At 44.3% G+C, this 27,255-nt stretch overlaps 1 protein-coding gene across 1 annotated transcript in view; it reads left to right on the top strand.

Moving 5' to 3' along the window:
* The window catches only part of ctnna2 (catenin (cadherin-associated protein), alpha 2), a 140,845-nt gene that overhangs the window by 39,790 nt on the left and 73,800 nt on the right, over positions 1-27,255 (top strand). Inside the window, exons 5-6 of the mRNA XM_042343656.1 lie at positions 14,423-14,536; positions 20,161-20,342. Coding sequence (XP_042199590.1) covers positions 14,423-14,536; positions 20,161-20,342 — 296 coding nt within the window. The remainder of the gene's footprint in view (positions 1-14,422; positions 14,537-20,160; positions 20,343-27,255) is intronic.

Genomic DNA, 27,255 nt, shown 5'->3' on the forward strand with positions numbered 1-27,255 from the left:
GTTTGAGGTACAGGAGTTGGAGAGAATATCCTCATCTTCAGCTGATAAAGTAGCAATTTTCGTAGGAAGAGCAACTGCTTGGGAACTTGGATTAAATCTGAAGCATTTTACAACTCAACAATGGTAAAAATATCCCTAAAGTGTAAGCCATGAGCCAAAGCAGATCATAAAGGCAAGGGAGGGGAAGGGTAGGTTAGATTAGACATGAACACAACATAATCATTAAGAAAGCATATTATCTAAATCCTGTTTAGCTAAGATAAAAGAAGATGTTGATCACATCAGCTCAGCAAGTAATCCGAGGTTCGACCACATATTCACTGGGTACCGTATTACTATTTTACATCAGTGTTGCATACATTTTTGCAGTTTTTTTTCACTGAAATATAAATGACTCAACATGAGAAACCGTTGAACTTAGACCATGGAATCCATCCAGTTCAACAAAAGGTAACTTCCCCCCGATTACAATTTTTAAATAAATAATCCTTGCATTTGGTACAGGGCCTTTCACATCAGGAGGGCATCTCAAAGCGCTTCATAAGATTTACTGTAAAATGTAGTGACTATGTATTTGTAGACAAAGCATCAACCCATGTTACACACATCAATGGCCGGTGTGAAACCTTAGGCAAGGTTCCTTACTCCAGACGCCTATGTTCACCTCGCACTAAGTAGGAACCTGACTGCTGCAACAACAACAACAACAAGATTCCATTTATAGAGCGCCTTTCACGTCGGGAGGACATCCCAAGGCGCTGTACAGTTGGGTCAGGACCCGAGCAGGGGGGAAATGGTCAGGGTGAGGGGAGGGAAGGGAGGGAGGGAGGAGGGGGTAGAGAGTCGAGAGGGGAGCTGAAGGCACGGTCAAAGAGAAAGGTCTTGAGACCGGCCTTGAAGGAGGAAAGGGAGGAGGCGGCGAAGGCACTGGGGGATAGAGTTCCAGAGCCTCGGGGCTGAGAGGCTGAAGGCCCGGCCACCGATGGTAGGGCGGTTGGGGCGGGGGATGTGGAGCAGACCGGAGCCAGAGGAACGGAGGGTACGGGCAGGTAGGTAGGGGGATAGTAGGTCAGAGAGGTAGGAGGGAGCAAGGCCGTGAATGGCCTTGTAGGTGAGGATGAGGATCTTGAATTCGATCCTCTGGGGGATGGGGAGCCAGTGGAGGCGAGCGAGGGTGGGAGTGATGTGGTCCCGAAGCCTGGTGCGGGACAGTACACGAGCTGCAGAGAGGTGATAAAGGCGTGGACCAGAGTTTCAGCAGCGTGAGGGGTGAGGTAGTGCCGTAGTCTGGCGACATTCCGGAGGTGATGGAAGGCGGTGCCAGTTGTGGCGCGGATATGAGGGAGAAAGGACAGCTCAGGGTCGAACAGAACCCGAGGTTCCTGACTGGCTTTGAGAGGTGGAGAGTGCAGCCTTGGATGCTGATGCTGTCAGCGCCTGAGGTGCGGAGGCGCTGACGTGAGCCAATCAGGAGGGCCTCAGTTTTGCGCACGTTGAGCTGAAGAAAGTTGTCTCTCGTCCAGGACTCGATGTCGGACAGGCAGCTGTCAGGACATCGGTGGTCGTGGAGTTGAGGGTAGAGGAGGAAAGGTAGAGTTGGGTGTCATCCGCATACATGTGGAAGTTAACCCCATGTCTGCGGATGATGTCACCAAGGGGGAGCATATAGAGGGTGAAGAGGAGGGGACCGAGGACAGAGCCCTGAGGGTCACCACACGAGACAGTGCGGGGGCCGGAGGAAAAACCATTTGTGGAAACAAAATGAAGACGGTGGGAGAAGTACGACCTAAACCACTCAAGGACAGGGCCTTGAAGGTTGAGGTGGGAGGACAAGCGGTGGAGGAGGATAGCGTGGTCGACCGTATCGAATGCTGCCGATAGGTCGAGGAGGACGAGGAGGCAGAGGGAGCCCTGGTCGCAGATGGTCAGGATGTCATTGGTGACCTTGACCAGGGCAGTTTCTGTGCTGTGGGCAGCACGGAAACCCGACTGAAGGGGTTCGAATAATGAATGGGTGGAGAGGAAAGAGCGCAGCTGGGAGGCGACAACTCTTTCGAGGACCTTGGACAGGAAGGGGAGGTTGGAGATGGGCCGGTAGCTTGATAGCTTGATAGCCGGTAGCTTGATAACGCATCAAGGGAGGTTTTTTCAAAGTGGGAGTGATGGTGGCAGTGTTTAGGGGAATGGGAACAGAGCCAGAGGAGAGGGACAGGTTGACGATGTCTGTGATATGTGGGGCAAGGAGGTGGAGCTGAGAGATAAGGAGTGGAGTGGGGATGGGATCAAGGGAGCAGGTGGTGGGTTTCAGGGATAGGATGAGTTTGGTGACAGAGGGTGGGGAAACGGGTATGAAGGTGTGTAGGGGAGGATGGGTAGGAGTCGGAGTGTGGGAGGGAGGGGGTGGGGGGTGGGTGGAGGTTGGAGGGGAAGTGACTAAGGAGCGGATTCCCTTGATTTTGGATTCAAGGAAATCCAGCATCTCCTCACAGTGAAGGTTGGCGGCGTGGTGGGGGGGGATGGAGGAGTCGGGATATGGTAGAAAACAGAAGCCTGGGGTTGTTCTTCGCCTCCAGGATTATCCTGGAGTAGAAGGACAACTTGGCCGAGGCTAGAGTGGAGCGGTAGATTTTGAGAAGGTCCAGCCAGATTTGTTGGTGGACCGTTAGGCCAGATTTGAGGCAGGTGCGTTCAGCGGCCCGCACCTGGCTCTTCAGTGAGCGGAGGTGGGTGGTGAACCAGGGGGAGGAGCGAGAGTAAGAGACAGTACGGGAGGTGATGGGGGCAAGAGTGTCGAGTGTGGAGGAGAGGGTGTTGTGGAGGAGGGTGAGAGGGGAAGAGGGGTCAGTGAGGGCTAGTCGATTGGCGGATCACTTTCTGAGGATAATAATCCCTTCAAAAACAGAAAAATTAAAAAATAATAATAATGTGTTCACTCAATCCATGACTGTTTGTGGGAACAATGCTGTGCACTATTGGCTGCCGCATTTCACCCACAAAATATACAGTGAATTCATTTTACAGTATATTTTGTGAAGCACTTTGAGACATCTCGAAGAGGTGATAAGGCGCTTATCAAATGCAAAGATTTTTATTATTATTATTCTAAATTGAGACTTAGGAATTTTGCACAATTCTGCACGATCTTGAATTTAAATTCTAAATTATTCAAATGCTGACGTCTTTGAAAATAGGATTTGTTTAAAGACTTAGCTGACAAGTGGGTTTCTCTTCATGCTTTCAGAAGCACTCTCTCCAAGTCCCAGTTTGTGATCTTGTTCTGCTATTCCTCCTACTTGTCTCTACAACTATAAAAACTTGCATTTATTCACTCTCTTCATGCAGGATAGTATTTCAGTGCGCTACACAGTTTGGGGGTTGGACACTGAGCAAGGGGGAGGGAAAGTTGACAATATGCACAGTCAAAGAGATAAGTCTTCAAGTGGGATTTAAAGATAGATAAAGAGGGAGTGAAGTGGAGGGACTGAGGCAGGAAACTGGGGGAGGCAAAGTAGTTTTGTGTGTCGTCCTCGTACATGTGGAAGTTTTACCCCGTGTCTGCTGTTTACATCGTCAAGAGTGAGCATATAGATGAGGACCTAAAGGAACACAGTATATTCTGTGAAGGTATTTGACATGTCCACTTGGCATGAAAAGTGCTATATAAAATCCAAATATTATTATTATTATTTAGGCTTCAAGTCACGATAGGATAAATCTCATAGTCAGATAGGCTTTTGAACACTCGCCGAACTCAGTGCATGTTAAAGGCCCATTCGGTTAAAGGTACCAAAAGTTGAACCTGTTGATCCGTGTCCACATTGTAGAGTCCCATAGGGTAGTGGTTAGAGCACTCGTCTCACAAGCAAGAGGACCCAGGTTCAATTTCATGATGGGGTAAAACATTAGGCAAGTTTCCTTACTCCACACACCTCTGTTTATTTAGCAGTAAGTAGGAACCCGGTTGTTAGTCAATTGATGCATCGCTTCCAGGGGTAATTATCCCTCCAGAAAAGAAATGCAGTCACTCTATCCACGAATTTTTGTAGGACACTGCTGTGTGCAATTGGCTGCCACATTTCGCCCACAAACACTGTCAATCCATTTTATAATATATATTTTGAATCGCTTTGAGACATCTTAATGATGTGATAAGATGCCATCTCAAAATGCAAGGATTTATTATTGAGCCTAACCCTTTGGGAGAGCAGTGGAGAAAATTGGAAGGTAGGATAGAGACAATAATAAATTCTTAACAAGGTGTTTATATAACAAAACTTTCTTGGAGTCTTAACACTGAATCTTTGAGAGTGTATTATAGGTAACAAGAGCCTTACAAGTAGGATAAATTCTCAAAGCGCTTTACAACTATGGATGGGGTTGGATATTGAGCGAGGGTGGAGTGGTAGGAAGGAGAAAGTCACCGTCAGTGCAGTCAGAGATAGGTTTATGGGCAGGACTTAAAGATAGATAAAGAGGAAGTGAGAAGGAGAGGTAAGGGAGGGAGTTGCAGTGGTTAGGGCATAGCAGTTGAAAACTCAGGGTGAATTACTCTTATAGAAATGGGAGATTAACTCTCCCTTGAAATGATACGTGCCATGAAATAACTGCGGAAAATTGCCTTCCCAGTTATGCCTTGATTTAAGATTTATCCAAAATTCCACACAAACTTAAAGTTTGAAATGATGACCTTGAAAATAAGAGCATGGGGATTTGGGGTCTCTGATTTCTTCTGTCCCATTAATAAGGTTACAGATCTTGATGGATGTGAAGCTGATTCATTATATTCTCTAATCTCGTAATTTGAATTTGCTTTGAAAATTGGGTTTCTTCCAGGATGTCTGTCTCCACTGAATTTTTCCCTCTGTATCCCCTTAATAACCCGAGAAATCACTGGTGAATCAAGACATATTCCATTTTATAGGCTTTACTTAGAAAGTAGAATAAATCAAACTCACAGGAGGCCCAGAGAGTGAAGGAATAATAATAATAATGATCCTTGCATTTGATATAGTGCTTTATCACGTTGAGATGCCTTAAAGCTCTTCACAGAATATTGTATATTGTATAGCCAATTATGCACAGCAGTGTCCGACAAACAGTTGTGGATTGAGTGACCAAGTTATTATTTTTTTGAGGGAGTATTACCCCCGGAAGTGATCCGCCAATCGACAAACTACCAGGTTCCTACTTATTGCTAGGTAAACTGAGGCATGTGGAGTAAGGAAACTTGCCGAAGGTTTCGCCCTGCTTGGGAAGGATGGTCTCCATGAAGCTGACATTCCATTACCAAGCATGTCACGTTGAAGCTGAACTGGCTCCAAGGTCACATGCCTGGCAATGAAATATCAGAACCAAGTCAACCCTCCGGTCTTCTCTCGTCCGGCTCCTGAGCCAGACATGTCCGCAGTACTCCAGGGTACTGCTGATGACAGAGCAGCCAGCCTGGCTCATCTGCAGGACTTGGAGGGACAGAGGGAGCAGCATTCTTCCTACTCAGCTCCTATAAGCATTACATACCAAAGCCCTCCCTGCTTTTACCCACACATCTGATGACCTGAATCAAATTCTGAAAAAAAACATATGAGTTTATGACCTAATGCAGTGTAGCCACAAGACCTCTTTATCCATCTCAATCTAGATTCACTATATCATTTTTGACATGCACAATTTAATCTCCTCCAACTTCCTTGCTCACATTTGTTGCAATCATGCTTTAGTGTCAGAAGATAATACATAGGTTGATAGAATGTAGAACCATAGAAAGCCACGACATAGTAGGGCCCATTATATTCGTGCTGGTATTTGCTCCTCCAATGAAACCATATGTGGAGTCCTGCAGTGTATTGGTTAGAGCACTCGACTTGCAAGCGAGAGGACCCGGGTTTGATTCCAGGGCAGGGGAAAACCTCAGTCAAGTTTCTTTACTCCACATGCCTCTATTTACCTAGCAGTAAGTAGGAACACGGTTGTTAGTCGATTGGCAGATCGCATTCTGGGGATAATAATCCCTTNAAAAAAGTAATAAGAAGAATTTGGTCACTCAATGCAAGACTGTTTGTGGGAAACTTCTATGCGCAATTGGCTCCTGCGTTTCACCCACAAAATATACAACCAATTCACTTTACTGTATATTCTGTAATTTTTTGAGGCATTATTATCCCTGGAGAGCATTCTGCCAATTGACAAAAAAAGTATTATTATTGTTAATAATAACAGGCCTTTTGACCTTCCCAAATATGGTTAAATGTAAAAGGATGAACCGCATGAGATAACAGTCAACATTTCTGTTTCAATCAAAGTTTAAAAGCCAATAAAAAAGAACTGTTGGAAATAAGTATAACTAATCTCCATCGTTACTCTTTAATTAACAGCATGCTCTGCACTTAGCTCTTTGTCAAAGAGAATAAATTTAACCATTATTTTTTGTCACTTAACACAGCAACCCAATTCCTTCCACTTAGAAATAGTCTGATGTAATGATCTTTGCTCACACTCACTGAGAGGAGCGACACTTTGCAACTTGGAGGCTCAGAGAATAAGGCTAAACAGACTATAATAATAATCCTTGAATTTGATATAGTACCTTATCACGTCGTTGAAGCATCTCAAAGCGCTTCACAACCACTTTAACCACAATATGTAAGAGGATGAACACAAATACGTTGTAAAATGGAGTGACTGGGTATTTTATGGAAGAAACGCGACAGCCAATGGCCTACAGCAGTGTCTCACCAACAGTCGTGGATTGAGTGACCAATGATTTTTTTGAGAGGGATTATTACCCCCAGAAAGCTATCTGCCAATCAACTAACAACCGGGTTCCGATTTACTGCTGGGTAAACAGATTAAATAAGGATAAGAGAAGGCAGGTAAATCTTAATCTCCCTGTGTCTCTCTCTGTCATCAGGATGACTCTAGTATGGAACTACCATAAAGTGTGTCCATGACTCAGTTGGTGGCATTCTAGCATTTGGTTGTACGTTCAAAACCCTAGACTGTCAAAAAGAACAACAACAACAAATTACATTTATACAGCGTCCTTGATGCCGGAAGGACGTCCCAAAGCGATGGAGAGTCAAGGGTTTGGACCCAAGTTGGGGATTGGGATCAGGAGGGGTGGAAAGCAAGCAGGGTGGAGATAGGAGGGTGCCCGTAGACGCGGTTGAAGAAGAGGGTCTAGAGATGTGCCTTGAAGGAGACATATTTAACCAAGGTACTGTCTGTTTATTTGATCAACAACAAGTTGCATTTATATTGCATCCTTCACATAGGGGAATATCTCAGAGCACTTTACAAGGACTTAACAATGTCTTTCTGAGATGGACATTAAAGATCTCATGCTAGTAATTGAAAGAAGAGAGAATTTCTCCCAATGTCCTAGTGAACAATCCTGCAGCTTAATGGGCCTATCTGTTTGTAGGAATCTATGTTTAGAGTAGTTGACACTTAAACCGACAAAAACAGTTGCTGCACTGGACAGCAATTATTGTGAAGAATTTTGAGTCCTTTTGAAGTTATAACACGCTATAAAAATGCAATTGTTTTTCTTCAAGTGGGTAATATAAGTGGACATGTGGGTTGAGTGAGCACAGCTATCAAGAAGGATTGGACAGGTCGATATGAGTTTTTCTCTGTAGTTATATATTCACTGGAATGCACTTGGAATGAGAAGGTTGGTGGAAGCAGATTCTATAGTAGCTTTCAAAAGGGAATTGAATATCTACTTGAAAAGGAAAAATGTGCAGGGCTATGGGGTGAGAGCAGGGTAGTGGGACTAGTTGGGTAGCTATTTCAAAGAGTCGGCTCAGGCATGATGGGCCGAATCGCCTCCTTCTGTGCTGTAACTCCATGATTCCAAGTGGTGGACGTCTTAAACCCTAACAATGCTGCCTGGACATCTGAGTTGGGAGTGAGAACTGAAGGAAGTGGGATAGGAAAGTTCGGACAAATAGGTATGTCTTAGGAGGGAGGGAGTCGGAGTCAGAAGGAGTGAGGGATGGAGTTCCTGGGTGAATATGAATGACAGAAAGTCTACTCACCAATGTAAGATTGCTTCTAAATGCATTGATAATTGTTTTACATTTGGTAGTGCAGTGAGATTTAAGCCTGTATCCAAGCACCACCCAATAACAGGTAATAGTGGCTGGTCGGGTGCAGAAACATTGCATTGCAAATAATAATAATAATAATTTTGTCACTCATTCCGTGAGTGTTTGTGGTACAATACTGTGCACAATTGACTGCCATGTTTTGCCCACACAATATACCAAAATTCCTTCACAGTATATTCTGTGACCTGATTTGAGATGTCTCGAAGACGTGATAAGGCACTGTAACAAATACAATGATTATCATTATTATTATTATATCCTGAAATGCTCCTGAATGTTGCTGTTTGCCAGCCAGCTTGTAATTTGATGTTGTTGTTGAATGCTTAATCAAGACACACTGCCAATCTAATAATGGAGGAACAGCTCTGCTCTCATGACCTCTTATGTATTTCAAGGTGAGAAGATATTCCCTCCACCTCCTCCTCCGAGTATGTATTTGTCTAAGTGCGATTAAATAATAACATGTTAATATTTAATGCATAAAGCACTAGAAAGAGCATGGGAACTCATACATAATAACATAACAACATAAGAATGTGCAGGCGAAAGAAGACCAATGTCCATCCAGTTCGCCTTCCACCAATCTGTCAGTCACATGCACATGTCATATCCAAAACGAAATAACAACATAACATTGTTATGCATATGGAGGCATGCAAAAGCCTCTAAGTAGATGTGTACATGTTTTGAGTTCAGTTGTGTGAGTAGATCAGATTTCTGAGTCTCCCATGGAGTTCACCTTGAGACCTTCCTTTGTCCGAAAATTTAAGATTTTGCAGAGTATTGGAAAAGTTGTTTTTTGGTCGGCCTGGTGTCTGACATATCACCAAGCTTAAGAGTATACAAACTAGACAAAGTTCCATGCATGTACCTTACACATGGAAATTCCTGTGTATTAGAATGGAATGTATCTCCCTGGGTGGACGCATCCTGCTTAACTAATCTCAGAGTATTAAGCAAGAGCTAAGAGTTGGAGACCCCAGAATGTGTGTTGGGGTACTGCTGGAGTCTATACAGCTAAATCCACATAGCTTGTCATTGGTAGCACTGTCTGACAAGGTTCCTGCACTTTGTTCAGCTGGAACCACCCTATCCGTTAGGGCTTTGTCTTGCAAGGTTAGCAGAAGTCAAGTGGGAAGACAACTTCCCTCTCCCTCATACGTACCCTCCCCAACTCTCCACTACCCCCATACTCCACAGCCATCTCCTCTGTACCCTCTAAAATCCTGTCCGTATCACTCTCTCCTCCCACCAGCAAACCCACCCGCATTTCCCTTCAAAATGTCCATTCCCTCACAAACAAAGCCCTCACCATCCATGACCTCATCCTGGATGAGCACCTTGACATTCTTGGGCCCACAGACACCTGGCTCTCCCCCAATGACCCCGTCCACCTAGTTGAAGCCTGCCCTCCAGGCTACTCCTTCCACCGCAACCCCTGTCCAAACCAATGTGGCGGTGGGGTGGCCCTCATCTCCAAAGCTTCCCTTGGTCTTTCCCCCTATTCCTATGGCTGGTTTCCCTCTTTTGAGCACCTCACCCTCTTCCATCCCTCTCTCCCACTGAAAATCCTGCTGGTCTACCGTCCGCCTAAGCCCCCTGGCTTGTTCCTCTCTGACATCTCTACTCTCCTCTCTTCCCTGTCCCTCTCCGAATACCTGCTTATAATGGGCGATTTCAGCCGTCATCAGGTCCTACCACGACCCCCGTCCTACATTCCTTCCTCCCCATCTCTCCTTCCTCCCTCTCACTCACCATCATTTTGATGAAACCCACCACCTGCTGCCTCGACCCCCTCCCCATTAACTTGCTGGTCACCCAGCTCCCCCTCCTCTGCCCACTACTGGCTGATGTCATCAAGCAGTTCCTCTCCTCTGGAGCAGTCCCTGCCCCCCTCAAAGCTGCTGTCATCAGCCCCCTTCTGAAAACACTCTCCCTAGATCCCTCAAACCCCAACCACTACCGCCCTATTTCAAACTTGCCCTTCCTTGCCAAGGTCCTAGAACACATTGTTGCCAATCAACTCCGCGCACACCTCTCCTCCTACTCCCTCTTCGAACCCCTCCAGTCCGGCTTTCGCCCTGCCCACTCTACTTGTGAAAGTCTCAAACGACATCCTCGCTATCTGTGACCAGGGTTCCCTCTGCCATCTTGTCCTTCTAGACCTCTCCACCGCTTTAGACACAGTCAATCATGCCATCCTCCTCCACCGCCTTTCCTCCATATTCCACCTCAGTGGAACCGCACTTGCCTGGTTCGAGTCCTATCTCCCGAACCGCCAGCAGTACATCTCCACAAACGGCTTTTCCTCCCGCTCTCACCTGGTTACCTGCGGGGTACCCCAAGGATACATCCTTGGCCCCTTCCTCTTTCTAATCTATATGCTCCCTCTTGGGGATGTCATCCGCAGACATGAGGTACACTTCCACATGTATGAGGACGACACCCAACTCCATTTTTCCATCTCACTTTGCAAACCCCAGATGCCTGATGTTCTGTCAGTCTGCCTGTCAGACATCAGGAGCTAGATGAGCGTGAATTTCCTTCAACAACAACAACAACAACAAGATTACATTTGTATAGTGCCTTTCACGTCGGGAGGACGTCCCAAGGTGCTGAAAACTTCAACTAAATGTTGAAAAGATGGAAGCCATACACTTTGGCTCTCGTCAACATCTTAAATCGCACGGTTCTCACCTCCTCCACATACCCGAACTCCCTCTACAACTCTCCGAACCCGTACGCAACCTAGGCGTCAGGTTCAACCCCCAATTATCCTTCCTCCCACACATCCGATCCCTCACCAGCACCGTTTTCTTCCACTTCCGACGCATCCAACGATTACCCCAGTCCTTGCCAGACTGCACTGGCTGCCTGTCCCATAGAGGATCGATTTCAAGATCCTCACTCTTGTCTTCAAATCCCTCCATTCCTCTGCACCCCTCTACCTCTCTGACCTCCTCTCTCCTCACAACAGTGCCCTTTGCCTTCGCTCCCCCGGGTCTGGCCTCCTCCTTGTGCCCCGAATCCTCCGCTCCACCATCGGCGACCGTGCCTTCAGCCACTCTACCCCGAGGCTCTGGAACTGCCTTCCTCACTCCCTTCACCTCACCCCCTCTCTTCCTATTTTCAGGTCTTGGCTAAAGACCTTTCTTTTCGACTGCACTTTTAGTCACCTTCCTCCCCCTCCCCCTGGCTTGGCCCCGGGATCCGTTTATTGTGAAACACCGTCCGGCTTGAAGGGCACTGTATAAATCCTAGTTGTTGTTGTTGTTGAAGAATTCCTGCTCTCATTAACTGGTCTGTCTCTTCAATCTCTGCCCCTCGAAGTCCTGACGATGAGCTAGGCTGGCTGTGCTGAAGTACTGCGAACCCGCCTGGCTCAGAAACCGGACTACCAAGACCACAACAACAGCAACTTGCATTTACATAGCGACCTTCATGCCGGGTAGCATACCCAGAGCGCTTAACAAATGATCACAGAGGGTGACTCAATTCCGATATTCCATTGCCATTCGAGTTACCTTGGAGCCAGTTCAGCTCCAAAAACACCCCGATACCTCTCCATATTAACTAGCCCCTCCTCTACCTGGAGAATGGTCTTAAAGAGTTGAGTTGAAAAGTACACAAAAACTACTCCATTTTCTGGACTTATCACATTCTGCAATTTCAGCCATCCCTTTAAGTTAGAATTTCTATTGTGAAATAAGTTGGGCCACAACTTCTATAATTAAACTGACCTCTGCAGGACTCCCTGGAAGGGGTGCTCACTGAATCAGAATTAGCAAGCCCCTGGTGGAGACAGATTTACTGGAGCCCAACATGGAACCTCTATTCAAATTGAGCCTGTTATTAATTCTTCTCAAAAAAATTTGCAAGATAAAAGTGACGTGTGATGGCCAGGGATTTGCTCTGATCTCAGCGCTGCTGAAGAAAGATGAAGACCCACCATACTGCAATATATGCTGTCCTATTTAATTATTATAAAGCCTAAATACAGAAGTCACAGCTGTAGAAACTGCCCAAGGTGCCCCAGGTAGTGTACATTAATGAGCAGTGGGTCTTTGTCGACCTTATGTGAGATCACAAGCAAGTTGTAAAATTTAACATTGTCACGTCTCAGCAATGCCCAAAACATTTGCAGCACAAAAACGCATTTCTTAATTGAAATAAATCGTCTTGTTTGGCGGTCGGGAATCCAGTCACCTGTGCGCAATTGGGCTGCCGCGTTCGTTCACCTACAAATACACAATCACACTAAATCTCTACTTCACAATAAGTCATGTGAAGCGCTTTGCTATGTCCTCCTAGTGTGAAAGACCTTGTACCAAATGCAAGGATTATGGTGTGACATTGCTATGCGCAATTGGCTGCCTTGTTTTATCCCCTTTCGCATCTGATGGAAGGCACCTCCAACAATGCAACACACTCCCAACACTGATTGGAGTGTCAGCGTAGACTATTTGGGTTCCAAGTCCTGATGTGGGGCTTGAACATGTAACCTTCTGACTCAGAGGCAAGAATGCTACTGACTGAGCCAGGCTGACACACAATTGTGCATAGGGGAGGACTGGTAATCCCTCTTAGTATTCTTCTTAAGTTGCTTCTCGAGGGTCATGGAGACATGTCAGCATTTTGTCTCTTCCGAGATTTTCTCCACAGTTACTCATGTGCCTCAGGAGTTTTACGGGCACATTTTGGAGTGACTGTGGCAAGCTAAATTGCCCGTAATGTGTTGGAGTGAACATCTCGATAGGCTGCCTACCCTTTGCTCATTTCATACTTTGTTACTTTTTATGTTTTTTTATGCAATGTAAAGCCGACACTTTTATTAGATTAAAGTAAGGTCTTTGCGGGAAACCACGAGTGTGTGAAAAGTGCTGAGTGGACAGTATTTCATTCATTGTGATAATGAAAGGACAGTTCTTACAATACAAGAACTTATGTTTGCATCTGTCTTATTATTTAACATCTTGCTCGTATTATACCCGGGACTGCAATTCAGTGAAATGGAAGGGAAAAGACATGCAATTCGACAATGTGCTTGAAGTGTTTCGGAGTCTGTGGTCAGACTCTCCTCACAAGCGAGAGACCTGGGTTTGATTCCCAGTAGGGCAAATCCTTGGGCAAGTTTCCTTAGTCCACATGCCTGATAATAATCCCTCAACAAATAAAATAAAAATAAAAATATATAACTTGGTTACTCAATCCATGACTGTTTATGGGACACTGCTGTGCACAATTGGCTGCTGTGTTTTGCCCACAAATATACAGTCAATTCACTTTACAGTATATTCTGTGAAGTGCTTTGAGATGTCTAGAAGACATGAAAAGCCGATATCAAATGCAAGGATTATTATTATTTATTATAAGTAGAATCCATAAGCAGCTTTTAAAAAGGGAATTAGACAAATATTAAAGCAAAGGAAAACTAAAGCAGAGTGAAGAATTGAGTCTAAGTTGATAATTCTCAGAGAGATGGAGTCCTTTGAGAGTTCTTGTGGAGTCCTGCAAGCGAGAGACCTGGGTTTGATTCCCAGCAGGGTGAAATGTTGGACAAGTTTCCTTACTCAACACACCTCTGTGAAGCGCTTTGAAACGTCTAGAAGACGTGAAAAGCGTTATATCAAATGCAAGTATTTTTATTTATTATTATAGAGATGAAACACATATGGTAACACTGTGGTCTCCTTGTCAAATGTTATGTTTCTGTCCATCTGCACAATCAGTGCTCAATAGTAATGATAATAATCCTTGCATTTGATACAGCACCTTATCATGTTGTTAAGACTGCCCAAAGTCACAAAATAAACTGTAAAGTGAATTAACTGTATATTTTGGGGGAGAAACGCAGCATTCAATTGCATACAGCAATACAATGCAATGATAGTGGTATCCTTTCGCAAGTGAAACTCCTCAGGCCCTAAATTTCTGATTTTCTTTGACTGAAGACTATTGTCATACAATTTAAAGTGGTCTGAATTTTGGTGAATGGCCTTCCAATGCAGTCTTAATTTGAAATTTAAGAAAATGCAAGGATTATTATCATTATTAATTTGAAAAACTGTACAGGGCAGTTTGTTTTTTGTTTGACAGTTGAAGGATCTATCTCATAATTCAGTGCGAGAATATATGGTAGAGATGGAGCATTATTATCTCTGGTGTCCTGGCAGTGACCTGACCTAGAAGCAGGCTATTTTTCTCACAAACCTGTTTTTTGGGGATCTGAAGTAACACAGGGATGGGTCACTCTGTACTGTGATTTTTCGCAAAGCTTGAAAGGCTTGCTGACTTTTCTCTGTGTTTTGCAGACTCCTGAAGAGCTGGAGGACGACTCTGATTTTGAGCAGGAAGACTACGATGTGCGCAGCCGAACGAGTGTCCAGACTGAAGACGACCAGCTGATTGCAGGACAAAGTGCTCGGGTACGTCAGTCAGACCCACACGCCTCAGGCTCTGATACAACGACAACAACATTTATATAGTGCCTTTCACATAGGATGAACATGATACCAATAATAATCCTTGCATTTGATACATTGCCTTATCATGTCATTGTAATGTCTCAAAGAGCTTACAAAATATATTGTAAAGTGTATTGACTGCATTTTGTGAGTGAAACGAGGCAGTCAATTGAACGCAGAAGTGTCCCACAAACAGTTGTGGGACTACATTTATTTTTGGAGGGATTATCACCCCCAGAAAGCGATCCGCTAATTGACTTTGACCAGGTTCCTACTTACTACTCAGTAAACCAAGGTGGTTGGAGTCAGTTAACTTGCTTACGAATTTAACCCAGTCCTCTCGTTTGCGAGGCGAGTGCTCAAACTGATGCACTGCAAGGACTGCATCATCTAATCTCACAACACTTCACCATCTAATCGCATAACATTTCACAGAGACCATAGGGAGCACTGAACATTGTGGAATTGAAGGGTATTTGATCAAAAGCAAAGATATGTGTTTTTAAAAGGGATTTGAAAGCAGGGATAGAAGGTGCAATTTGGGATTTAAGATCTTTTTTTTAATTTAACATTGAGCTGAATTTTAGATATTCTTAAATTCCCTCTTCAATTATGCAGTTTTCAAGCTGTTTCTGTGAAGAAAAGTCTGCTTCAAAATGATGGCTAAACAAAGAATAATCCTTGCATTTGATATACAGTATTTGAAAATATAAGTATTATTATAAAGACTTATCATCTCATCAAAATATCTCAAAGCACTTCACAGGATTTACTGTAAGGTCTAAGTGATTATTTGAAGGCAAATGCAGCAGCCAATGGACACACAACAAAGTCCCACAAATGGGAAATGCCATGAATCAACTTTTATCTGGAGGGATTATTGGTAGAATAGCACAATGGGATCTTGAACATCGACTTGTGCAGGCAGACAGGACCTCAGTTTAACATCTCAGAAGAAGGACAGCACAACTCTCCTCAATACTGCATTGGAGTCAACTCTGAGTCCTGACGTGGGGCTTGAACCCACAACCTTCTGACACAGAGTCAAGAGTGTTATCCACGGAGCCAAGTTGACACAATTGCTGAAGCATCAAATAGACATTACAGCAGCCCCCCCACCACAGCAGCGTTCTCAAGGCTGATAATAATAATCCTTGCATTTGATATAGCACTTTATCACGTTGTTGCGACATCTGAAAGTGCTTCACAGAATATACTATAAAATTAAGACTATTATTATGGTGCTCCATGAAGTCACATTTTTGTCTTTCAACTTAAGATCACTTGAGTAAGGCTTACCGCAGCTTTTTGCTAAAAAAAATCACAGAGTAAAGCCGCAATCCAGGCTTGACTTACCTTCAGTTGATACAATACAACATTTTGTTTCCCACTTCAAAAGCCACAGGCACAAACAAAACGTCTCTTTGAAGGACTGGAAATCAGACTTTTGGCAGCTGTGATTTTGACAAGGTTAACTGCAAGGACAGAGTTCAATTGAACATGGAGTGAACGGCCAGGTTATTGATGAGTGTGTCAAGCACCGGCACCACACAGCAGACTGCACACCACAACTTCTCACTTTTATTTGGCTATAACTTTTATGGTATGCTGCCACCAGGGCAGTCACTACACTACAGAGCTAACACAGGGAGGACGGTCTGCTTTTTCCCATGGGTATGATAAGAGAATCAGCTCCTTGCTACATTACAAAAGCTAAATCACCCCCTCAATCTGTGAAGTGGGATATAGCACACAAAGAGACTCAAAAAGCATAAATCGACCCCACCAGTTGCTCCCAAACCAGTTGAGTACTAGATATGTGAACTGTATGAAGCAGAGGGAATCGCTTGGGATCTTGCAAATGTTGTGAAACCTTAACCTCTGAAAAAAGCCATCATTCCACCTTATAATAATTCCTGAAATGCTTTGAGATGCCTTGACAATGTGATTAGGCATTTTATCGAATGCAAGGATTATTACTATCTTCAACTCCTGCAAAAGTTTCAGGATAAGATAGATAAAATTGCCAAGATAAGACGGGGCTTATTTTACAAGAGCTGAGAAGATTAAGGAATGATTTGGTAGAATTTTGGAGATTGTGATGGGGTATTCGAAAGCAATTGGTTATTTCCCCAGTCGACAAGATGCTAATAGTAGGGCACACATTTAACACAATCATATAGAATCATTTAGAACTTTACAGCATTGAAGCAGGTCCTTTGGCCCAATTAGCCCATACCAGCACAACTCCGCACAACTCCCTATTTCTCAGGATACAGTTCAAGATCCCGGTCCTCACCTTCAAAGCCCTCCATGGTCTTGTTCCCCTCTATCTTTGTGACCTCTTAATCCCCTACCATCCTGCCCGCTCCCTCGGCTCTACGGGATCCATCCCACAATCTCTCCGCCTCGCCTCCTCCCTTGCCTATTTCAAGACCGACCTCAAGACCCTCCTCTTTGACAATGCTTTTGATCTCCCTGCTTCTGCCCGCCCTCCACCTTCCCCGATCCCGGCCACCAGCTCAGATCTGAAACTCTGTCTGGCCAGCACCTTAGGACGTCCTCCCGATATGAAAGGTGCTATACAAATGTAATTTTGTTGTTGTTGTTGTCCTATTATCCTGATAGGAGTCCTGTAGAGTATTGTGGAGTCTTCTAATGTAATAGATAGAGCACTCGCCTCACAAGTGAAAAGACTCAGGCTTGATTCCCGGGCAGGGTGAAACCTTAGGAAACTTTCCTTACTCCACATGTCTTTGCTTACCTAGCGGTAAGTAGGAACCCGGTTGTTAGTCAATTGGCGGATCGCTTCCTTGGGATAATAATCCCTTCAAAAATATAATTTGGTCACTCACTCCATGGCTGTTTGTGGGACACTGCTACGTACAATTGGCTGCCACGTTTTGCCTACAAAATACACAGAATACTTTGCAGTATATTCTGTGAAGCACTTTGAGACATCTCCATGAAGTGATAAGGCGCTATATCAAATGGAAGGATTATTATTATTATCCCTCTGTTCCCTTTTCCCTCACGTAACAAAAGCAATTGAAGGGAGAGGTTAAAAAAAACTGTCTTCACACAGAGGATGTTTGGGAAGTGAAATTCTGTGCCACAAAGCATTGTCAAAACAGAGCCCATGAATTATTTTGAAAGGGAATTAGATACATGCTTGAAGAGGAGGAATATTAAAAGGTATGTGGATCGAGAAAGAGAGAAGGATTAGATGAGGAGACTCATGTGGAGAAAAACAGGAGTACAGACTTGATGGGCTGAAAAGTCGGTTTATGGACTATAATATTCTAGGATTCTGTGTTTCTGCAGGGCCTCCAGCTGTGTTGTGCTTCAATCAAACAAATACACTTCCAAAAGGGATAAAATCACACATGGTTTAAAACTAATCATTAAAAATCCTTGCATTTGGTATTTGCATTTGGTGTCGGGAGGACATCTCAATACACTTCAGAATTTTTTTATGAAATGAAGTGACTGTATTTGTAGGCGAATGAGGCAGCCCAGTGTCACACAGCAGTGTCCCACAAACAGCCATGAAAGAATGGCCAATTTTATTTGGGGGATTGTTGGCTAGGACACCAGGAGAAACTCCCTTCTCTTTTCAAATAGTGCAATGGGATCTTCAACGTCCACCCGAATAAAAACAGCTGAGCAAAGAGACAAGACACTATTAACAGGGCACAGATTTAAGATAATCATATAGAATGAATTGGAACTTTACAGCATTGAAGAAGGCCCGTTGGCCCAATTAGTCCATATTTTATATTCCACACAATCTCCCTGTTTCCTCTCTATTCCTTTTTCCCTCACATAACAAAAGGAAAAGATTTTTTAAAAAAACTGTAAAACTGTCTTTACACAGAGTGTGGTTGGGATATTGAATTCCCTGGGTTATAGGGTTGCAGGAGGTCACACGGGTTGCAGAACCTGGGAGAATAGTGTATGTTAATAATAATCCCTCCAAAACAAAAAACAATAATAAATTGGTCATTTTCAATCTACATTTGTGGGACATTGCTGTGCATAATTGGCTGCCGCGTTCGCCCACAAATATAGTCAATTCACTTTACAGTATATTCTGTGAAGCACTTTGGGACATCTAGAAGACGTGAAGAGTGCTATATCAAATGCAAGGATTATTATTATTATTATAGAAGGCACGGGCTACAGAGTTCTGGATAGTGAGAACAAGAGAAATCAAATCAAGATAAATCCAGGTTGTAAATCTCACATTTTAGCATCAGCCTGGCTCAGTGGGAGCGCTCGCACCTCTAAGAGTGCTACCACTGTGGGTTCAAACCCAATGTCAGACTTGAACTCACATAGTCTAAGATGACACTCCAATGCAGTGCTGGGGTTGAGTTGCGTTATTGGAGGTATTCTTTGGATGAGACGTTAAACTGAGTTTTTTTGCGAAGAAGAGAGAATGGACCTACTTCAAGTCCCCAGCCTGATCCACCCCATTGTTAGTGGGTGAGCTTTCAGCCTTTCTGACCCACTCTCTGGAACTCCATGCGGGAATCCCTCCAACTCCCTTCCCTTTCAAAGCACATCCTAAGACCGAGCTTTTTGACCATGCATTGTCACCTTCCTCTCATCCCATTTCTCAGTCCTGCCTCATTCCCCGCCCAGCCCAGGCTCCCAGTCAGCAGCGTGAAATGATTTGAGATGACCTCCAGACATGAAAGGCACTGTATAAATGTAAATTGTTGTCTTAATTCTGACTGATTTGCAAAATGCACTGTGATATTGATGAACAGCAAATCCTGAATCCAAATTGATCTTGGTCGAAAACAACCCTCTTTTTCACACACTTTCCTGGCTTGGAATTCAGTATTATATTTTAGACCCAATGTCTGTCATTCTAAAACTTTGCATGATCAGCTGTAGGATCAGGTGGAATTTATAGCTGCAGTTTGACAGCCTCCCATTGTATCACACCCAGTGGTCCACTCATAATTGACTCCGCACAACAATAGAGACCTTCACACAAGATAACGTCTCTGTATGCTGTACACTGGTGAGTTAGACGCCAAGTAGGGGAGGAGAGGGAGGTGATTATCGGAGTGGTACTTTAGGAACCGCCAAGACAATAGGTCAACCACCCGCTTGGACAGGCCAACCTCCTCTGGACAGGCCAACAAAAAAAATTGTTCACAAACCCACAACTGTTCATGGGACATTGCTGTGTGCAATTGGCTGCCCCGTTTTGCCCACACAAAAATGCAGTCAATTCATGTTATTGTGTATTCTGTGAAGTGCTTTGAGACATCTCAATGCTATGATAAGGCACTATATCAAATGCAAGAATTATTATTGTTATTATTAAATGGACCAAAGGGCCTTCTTCATCCAAACAAACCTTGTGATGAGAGGCTAATTCATTTGAATTTGGGGATGAATATAGATGAAGTGGGAATCGAAACCAGAAGAAAGACTCCACGTTTCTTTGAAATAGCATCAAGGTTCAACATCTGTTCATTGTTAATGGGGGAGAATGGTTGGGAAAGGTTGAAGATTCGATGGCTGAGTTACAAAGGTTGAAGTTCTTCATCTCTTGTCCTCGGCAGGCCATCATGGCCCAGCTGCCACAGGAGGAGAAAGCGAAGATCGCAGAGCAGGTGGAGAGCTTCCACCAAGAGAAGAACAAGCTGGACGCCGAGGTAGCAAAGTGGGACGACAGCGGCAATGATATAATTGTCCTGGCCAAGCAGATGTGCATGATCATGATGGAAATGACTGATTTCACCAGGTAAGGGAATGTAGCAGATGAGTTTGCTACTCGCCTTTGGAAAGTGCACCAAATGACAGATTCAGGCTTGGATGTTAAGAACGAATGTGCTATTTTTGTAACAAGGAATCTGATTCATGTTGATGAGCGAGATCTTTCCATTAACTAGGATTACCTCAGTGAGCCAAGGAAACACCATTCCCTAATAAGTTCTCAAGCAAATTCAACTAAATGTTCGTTAAATGGTAAATAAGGAGAAACGGTTTCCTCTGGCAGATGGGTTGGTAACCAGAAGACCCAGATTTAAGAGAATTGCCAAAAGAACCAAAGGGGAGACTAGGAAAAAAAAATGTTGCCCAGAGAGTTGTTATGATCTGTAATGACTACCTGGAAGGGTGGTGGAAAGCAGATTCGATAGCAGCTCTCAAAGGCAAATGGATATGTACTTAGAAAGGAAATATTTGTAGGGCTATGGGGTAAGAGTGGGGGAGCGGGACTAAATGGTTGCTCTTTCAAAGAAGCGGCACAGGCATGATGGACCGAATGACCTCCTTCTATGCGGTAAAATTTCATGATTCTATGAAATAACAATCTGTACTGAAATAGTGTACTGAAGAGAGAGTGTGTCTGTGCGCGAACGTAAATGACATCAAGTCAACCAACTCTCTCTCTCTTTATTTGTCTCCCTCATAATGAAATCGTCACAAACCCCAGGGGTTTAGTCCATATATAGTTACATAGATAGATTTACATAGTTGTCAGGGAAGTGACAGTATTCCATGCACAGTTCTTCAGTCGCAACCTTGTTCACACCAGGGAACACAGTGACAAAACTCACAAGGGAGTCTAATCCTGGCATTGGCAAAGTGCCTGGGGGCTGCAATGCTATTGATGCAGCAGACATGTGTACAGAGAGATGCTATCCTTTCTCTCTGTTTGGATATGATCCTTTGTGGCTACTATGCAGATAATAATTCTTGCATTTGATAGAGTGTCTAAGAATTTACTGCAAAGTATAGTGATTGTTTATTTTGACGGCAAATATGGCAGTTTCTCTGCGCAGGAAGTTGGCCTGTTTGAGGAGGAAGTTGGCTTATCTGGCAGGAAGTGCAGTTGATGTAGCTTGTATGGATTTTCAAAAGGCGTTTGATAAAGTGCCACATAAGAGACTTGTAAGCAAAATAGAAGCCCACGTTAATAATAATCCTTGCATTTGATATAGCGCTTTTCACGTCGGGAGGACGTCCCAAAGCGCTTCACAGAACACACTGTAAAGTGAATTGACTGTATATTTGTGGGCGAACGCGGCAGCCAATTGCGCACAGCAATGTCCCACAAACAGTCGTAGATTGAAAATGACCAATTTATTATTGTTTTTGGTTTTGGAGGGATTATTATTAGGCTCTGTGTGGAGTAAGGAAACTTGCCCAAGGTTTCGCCCTGACCTGCCTGGAATTGAACTCAGGTCTCTCGCTTGCAAAGCGAGTGCTCTAACCACTGAGCCACAGGACTCCACAGATATTATTATCTCCACACGTTATTAAAAAGACCGTGGCAGCATGGATAACAACAACAACTTGCATTTATATAGCGCCCTCCACGTTGGGCGGCGTCTCAAAGCACTTAACAATGGTGGAGCCCAAGGCCGAGCCGGGGGATACAGAACTGGCTGGGAGACAGAAAGCAGAGAGTGATGGTGAACAGTTGTTTTTCTGACTGGAGGGAAGTGTGCAGTGGTGACCCCCAGGGATCAGTATTGGGACCACTGCTGTTTTCGATCTATATAAACGACCTAGACTTGGGTATAGGGAGTACAGCTTCCAAGTTTGCAGATGATACTAAGCTAGGAAAAAATAATAAACAGTGAGGAGGATAGTAGCAAACTGCAAATGGACATAGACAGACTGGTAAGATGGGCAGACACGTGGCAGATGAAGTTTAATGCTGAGAAATGTGAAGTGATGGTATTTTGGGAGGAAGAATGAGGAGAGGCAATATAAGCTGATGGTACAATCTTAAAGGGGGTGAAGGAACAGAGAGACCTGGGGGTTCATATCAGTAAATCTTTGAAGGTGGCAGGACAGGGAGATAAAGCTGTTAAAAAAGCATATGGGATACTTGGCTTTATAAATAGGGGCAGAGAATACAAAAGTCAGGAACCTTTATAAAACACTGGTTGGGCCTCAGCGAGAGTATGTGTTCAGTTCTGGGCCCCACACTTTAGGAGGAATGTCAAGGCATTGGAGAGGGTGCAAAGGAGATTTACCAGGATGGTACCAGGAATGAGGGATTTCAGTTATCAGGAGAGGTTAGAGAAGTTAGGATTATTCTCCTTGGAGCAGAGAAGGTTAAGAGGAGACTTAATAGAAGTTTTCAAATTATGAGGGGATTCGATAGGGTGAACAAGGAGAAACTATTTCCACTGGCGGGTGGGTCAGTAACCCGAGGACACTGATTTAAAATAGTTGTTAAAAGAAACAGAGGGGAGGCGCGGAGAAATGTTTTCACACAGCGAGTTGTTTGGATCTGGAATGTATTGCCTGAAAGGGTGGTGGAAACCTATTTGATAACAACTTTTAAGAGAGAAGTAGATAATTATTTGGGGAGGACAAGTTTGCAGGGCTATGGGAGAGAGTGGGGGAGTGGGATTGATTTGAATAGCTCTTTTCAAAGACACAATGGGCTGAATGGCCTCCTTCTGTGCTGTATAATTCTATGATGATCTATGAAGTTGACCTGTTTGAGGAGGAAGTTGGCCTGTCCACACAGATAGTTGGCCTCTCTGCAGGGGAAGCTGTCTGTCCATGTAGGAAGCGTATTTGTCTGCACAGGAAGTTGGTTTGTCTGCACCTGAAGCTGAAGACACTGAAAGTAAAATGAGGTTTGACTTTACAATGACGACTGGTGGCCAATGTTTCACAGACCCATGATGTCGGCCTCCCCAACTCCTCCCTCCACAGATCATCCAAAACTCTGCAAGCCGTGTTCTCTCCCACGCCAGGCTCCGTGACCCTATCACCTCATCCTTGCCCGGCTCCACTGGCTCCCCATCCCTCAGAGGATAGATTTCAAGATCCTGGCCCTCACTTTCAAAGCCCTCCATGACTTGCACCTCCCTACCTCTGACCTCCTAACCCCCTACCAACCTGTCTGCTCCTTCCGCTCAGAGGGCTTTAGCCTGTTTCACGTCCCCCACCTTGCCCACCCACTATTGGCAGATGGGTTTTAAGCCTCTCTGCCCCCACCCTCTGGAACTCCATTCCACAGTTCCTCCGCTTCGCCCCCTCCCTTGGCTCCTTCAAAACCCATCTCAAAACCCTCCTCTTCGACCGTGCCTTCGGTCACCCTCCTACTTCTATCCTCCTCACCCTCCACCCCTCCTGAACACAACCATCAGTTCGGGTGCAGATTCCTGACTGTCCAGCACCTTGGGTTACGTCCTCCTGATGTGAAAGGTGCTATGCAAATATAATTTGTTGTTGTTTGGTGTTGTTGCTTAATATTATGAACCCAAAACACTGCTTTATCACAGAGTTGCTCTCCATATGGCTCGGTATCACTCTCCAGAACAGCTTTACCACCTGAGTCATGGGAGATTATGTGTTATACAATATTGTATTCAACAACAACAGCAACAACAAATTCCATTTGTACAGTGCCTTTCATTTCAGGAAGACCTCCAAAGGCACTGGACATTCAGGGATTTGCATCTGAGCTGGAGGGTGAGATTAGGAGGGATCGAGGACAATGTGGAGTGGGGGAAGGAGAGTGACCGAAGGCGTGGTCGAAGAGGAAGGTCTTGAGGCGGGCCTTGAAGAAGGGAAGAGAGGTTTGTTGTATTCCAGAGATATTTTATTTTCCTTTGGTTTCCATTTTTGGGGGATGGGGGAGTTGGCAATTTATTGAAATATGAAAAAATATATAAAATTGCATATTTATAAAATATAATATTTACTTATAAAATTGTACTTGACTTGCGAGTCTGCTAGGCTGAACATGTTCAGACTGTGGATGGCTTTCTTTTGTTGTTTGTCATTTATTCTGAAAATATATTATTCACATAAAGGAAGAATAAATAGGAAAACAAGGCATGGGCATGGGATGTATGCAATGGCCCATGTAATATCAGCCTTGAAATAATTATAGTGTGTCAGACGGGGAGCGCAGTATTGATGAAATGCATACTGCAAAGGAAATTGAGTGTTTTAAAGGTCACCTGTGCAGTAAAGCAGCACTGACTATTAACAATATCCTCAGAGCAAATCCCAGCTTCAGTTTCAACCAGCCCTTTCTTACCAAGGCTGCATCCTTAGATTATTATATTGTGTGGTGTGTTGTGCCATTGAATTGGTAATTTAGTAAATAGGAACCCAGTTGTTGGTCTATTAGCAGATGACTTTCTGGGGGTAATTGTTCCTTCCCAAAAAAAGGTATTCTGTAAATAATCCATAAAAATAATCCTTGCATTTAATATAACAGTTTATTTGAGAAGTCTCAAAGAGCTACATAAAATATACTACAATGTGCTAAAGCGCTATATCAAATGCAAGGATTATTATTATTTTTTTTAACTAATGAAGATTTTATCATAAGATAAATAACAATCCTTGCATTTGATATAGCGCTTTTTATGTCAGGAGGATGTCTCCAATCGTTTCACAGGATTTACTGTAAAGTGTGCTGATTCTGTATTTTGTAGGCAAGCGCGGCAGCAAATTTGCACACAGCAATGTCCCACAAACAGTCTTGAAGTGAACGACCAATTTTTTATCTTGAGGATGATCATCCAGGACAGCAGGAGAATTTCCCTTCTCTTTTCGAGCAGTGACACAGGATCTTTAACATCCATTTGAACAGGCAGACGCAAATTAACTTCTCAATGTAGCTGCAACCTGCTTTTTAAATGAGTCGCAGCTTTGATTTAACGTCTTATGTTAAGGATGGCACCTCTAACATTGCAGTGCTCCCCCCAGCGCTGCACTGGAGTATCAGCTTAGGCTTTGTGCGTTCAAAGTTCCAATGTGGGGCTTGAACTTACATCCTTCTGACTCAGAGGTGAGACTGCTGCCAGATGAGTGAAACTTATAATAATATATAATAATAATAATAATCCTTGCATTTGATATAGCGCTTTTCACGTTGGGAGGACGTCCCAAAGCGCTTCACAGAATATACTGTAAAGTGAATTGACTGTATATTTGTGGGCGAACACGACAGCCAATTGCGCACAGCAATGTCCCACAAACAGTCATGGATTGAAAGTGACCAATTTATTATTGTTTTTTTTTTTTGGAGGGATTATTATTAGGTGTGTGGAGTAAGGAAACTTGCCCAAGGTTTCGCCCTGCCTGAAATTGAACTCAGGTCTCTCGCTTGCAAAGCGAGTGCTCTAACCACTGAGCTACAGGACTCCACTTGCACATAATGCACAGAGTTATAAATAAGCCATGCGTCTTTAGGTTCCTTACTCACCCCCACCCTCACCCAGCTCCACTGGCTCCCCATCCTCCAGAGGCTAGAGTTCAAAATCCTCGTTCTCGCCTTCAAGGCTCTCCACGGGCTTGCGCCTCCCTACCTCTACGACCTGCTGACCACATATCAACCTGTTCGCTCTCTCCACTCAGCAGGCTGTGACCTGCTCCACGTCCCCCGCCCAGCCCACCCCACCATCGGCGGTCAGACCTTCAACCTTTCTGCCCCCACCCTAACACCATCCCACATTCCGTTGCCTCGCTCCCTCCCTTGCTTTCTTCAAGGCACGTCTCAAAATCCTCCCCTTGACCAAAACTTTGGCCACCCTCCTACCTTCCTTACCCTCCACCCTCCCCAATCCCAACCCCCAGCTCAGGTCAAAGTCTCTGACTGTCCAGGGCCTCGGGACGTCCTCCTGACATGAAAGGCACAAAACAAATGTGATTTTGTATTGTATTGTATTGTATTACTTGGGCAGGTGGAGTGGAACTTGAAATCAGCCCTTCCTGGTTTAAATTGGATTTGAAATACAATACTGGAATTCAGACTGCCTGCATTTAACAAGCTGGACTGAGGAAAATCATTCAGCTTGCACCACACTGCCAGACAAGCCCACAGCTACAGAATCAAAGAGTTACCAGTAAAGGTTTCTGGGACTCATTTACGACCCTGCCTGATGCTGTACTGGAAAGTCAGTCAGGTGTGTATTTTGGGAGGATAAAAATCTCATGGGCCCAAGAGTCTACTTCACCTACACCTCCCTCGTGATCCTATGTTTTAAGAGGTATAAAACAGTGAGTGTGTTAAGTGATTCTGCCTATCCACATGAATGTTTAAAGATTCCATGACACTATTTGAAAAAGAGAAGGATGTTTTCCCTTGTGTCTTAGCCAGTAATCTTCCAGATAAATTGTTCATTCCTTCCATGGCTGTTTGTGGACCATTGCTGTGTACAAATTAGCTGCCACGTTTGCCTACAAAATGCAGTCGCTATACTTTACAGTAAATGTGTAGTGTAGAGTTCTGTAGCATATGTAGACTCTTGTAGCATATTTGTTAGAGCAGTCACCTCACAAGCAAGAGATCCCAGGTTTGATTCCCATGCAGGGTGAAACCTTCAACAAACAAACAAAATTACATTTGTATAGCGCCTTTCACGTCGGGAGAACATTCCAAGGTCCTGGAAAATTAGTGTTTCGGACCCAAGCTGAGGGTCAGGATTGGGGAGGATGGAAGGCACGGGGGAGAAGGTGGATGATCGAAGGCATGGTCGAAGAGGGGGGTCATGAGATGGGTCTTGAAGAAAGCAAGGGAGGGGACCCGTGCGATGAGAAGCCAGTGGAGTTGGACAAGAATGGGGGTGATGGGGTCGAGGAGCCTGGTGCGGGAGAGGACATGGGCTGCAGAGTTCTGGATGATCTGCAACCGATGGAGGGAGGAGTTGGGGATGCCAACAAGCAGG

The sequence above is a fragment of the Callorhinchus milii genome, unplaced genomic scaffold, assembly GCF_018977255.1.
Source record: "Callorhinchus milii isolate IMCB2004 unplaced genomic scaffold, IMCB_Cmil_1.0 Scaffold1, whole genome shotgun sequence".
NCBI lineage: Eukaryota > Metazoa > Chordata > Chondrichthyes > Chimaeriformes > Callorhinchidae > Callorhinchus > Callorhinchus milii.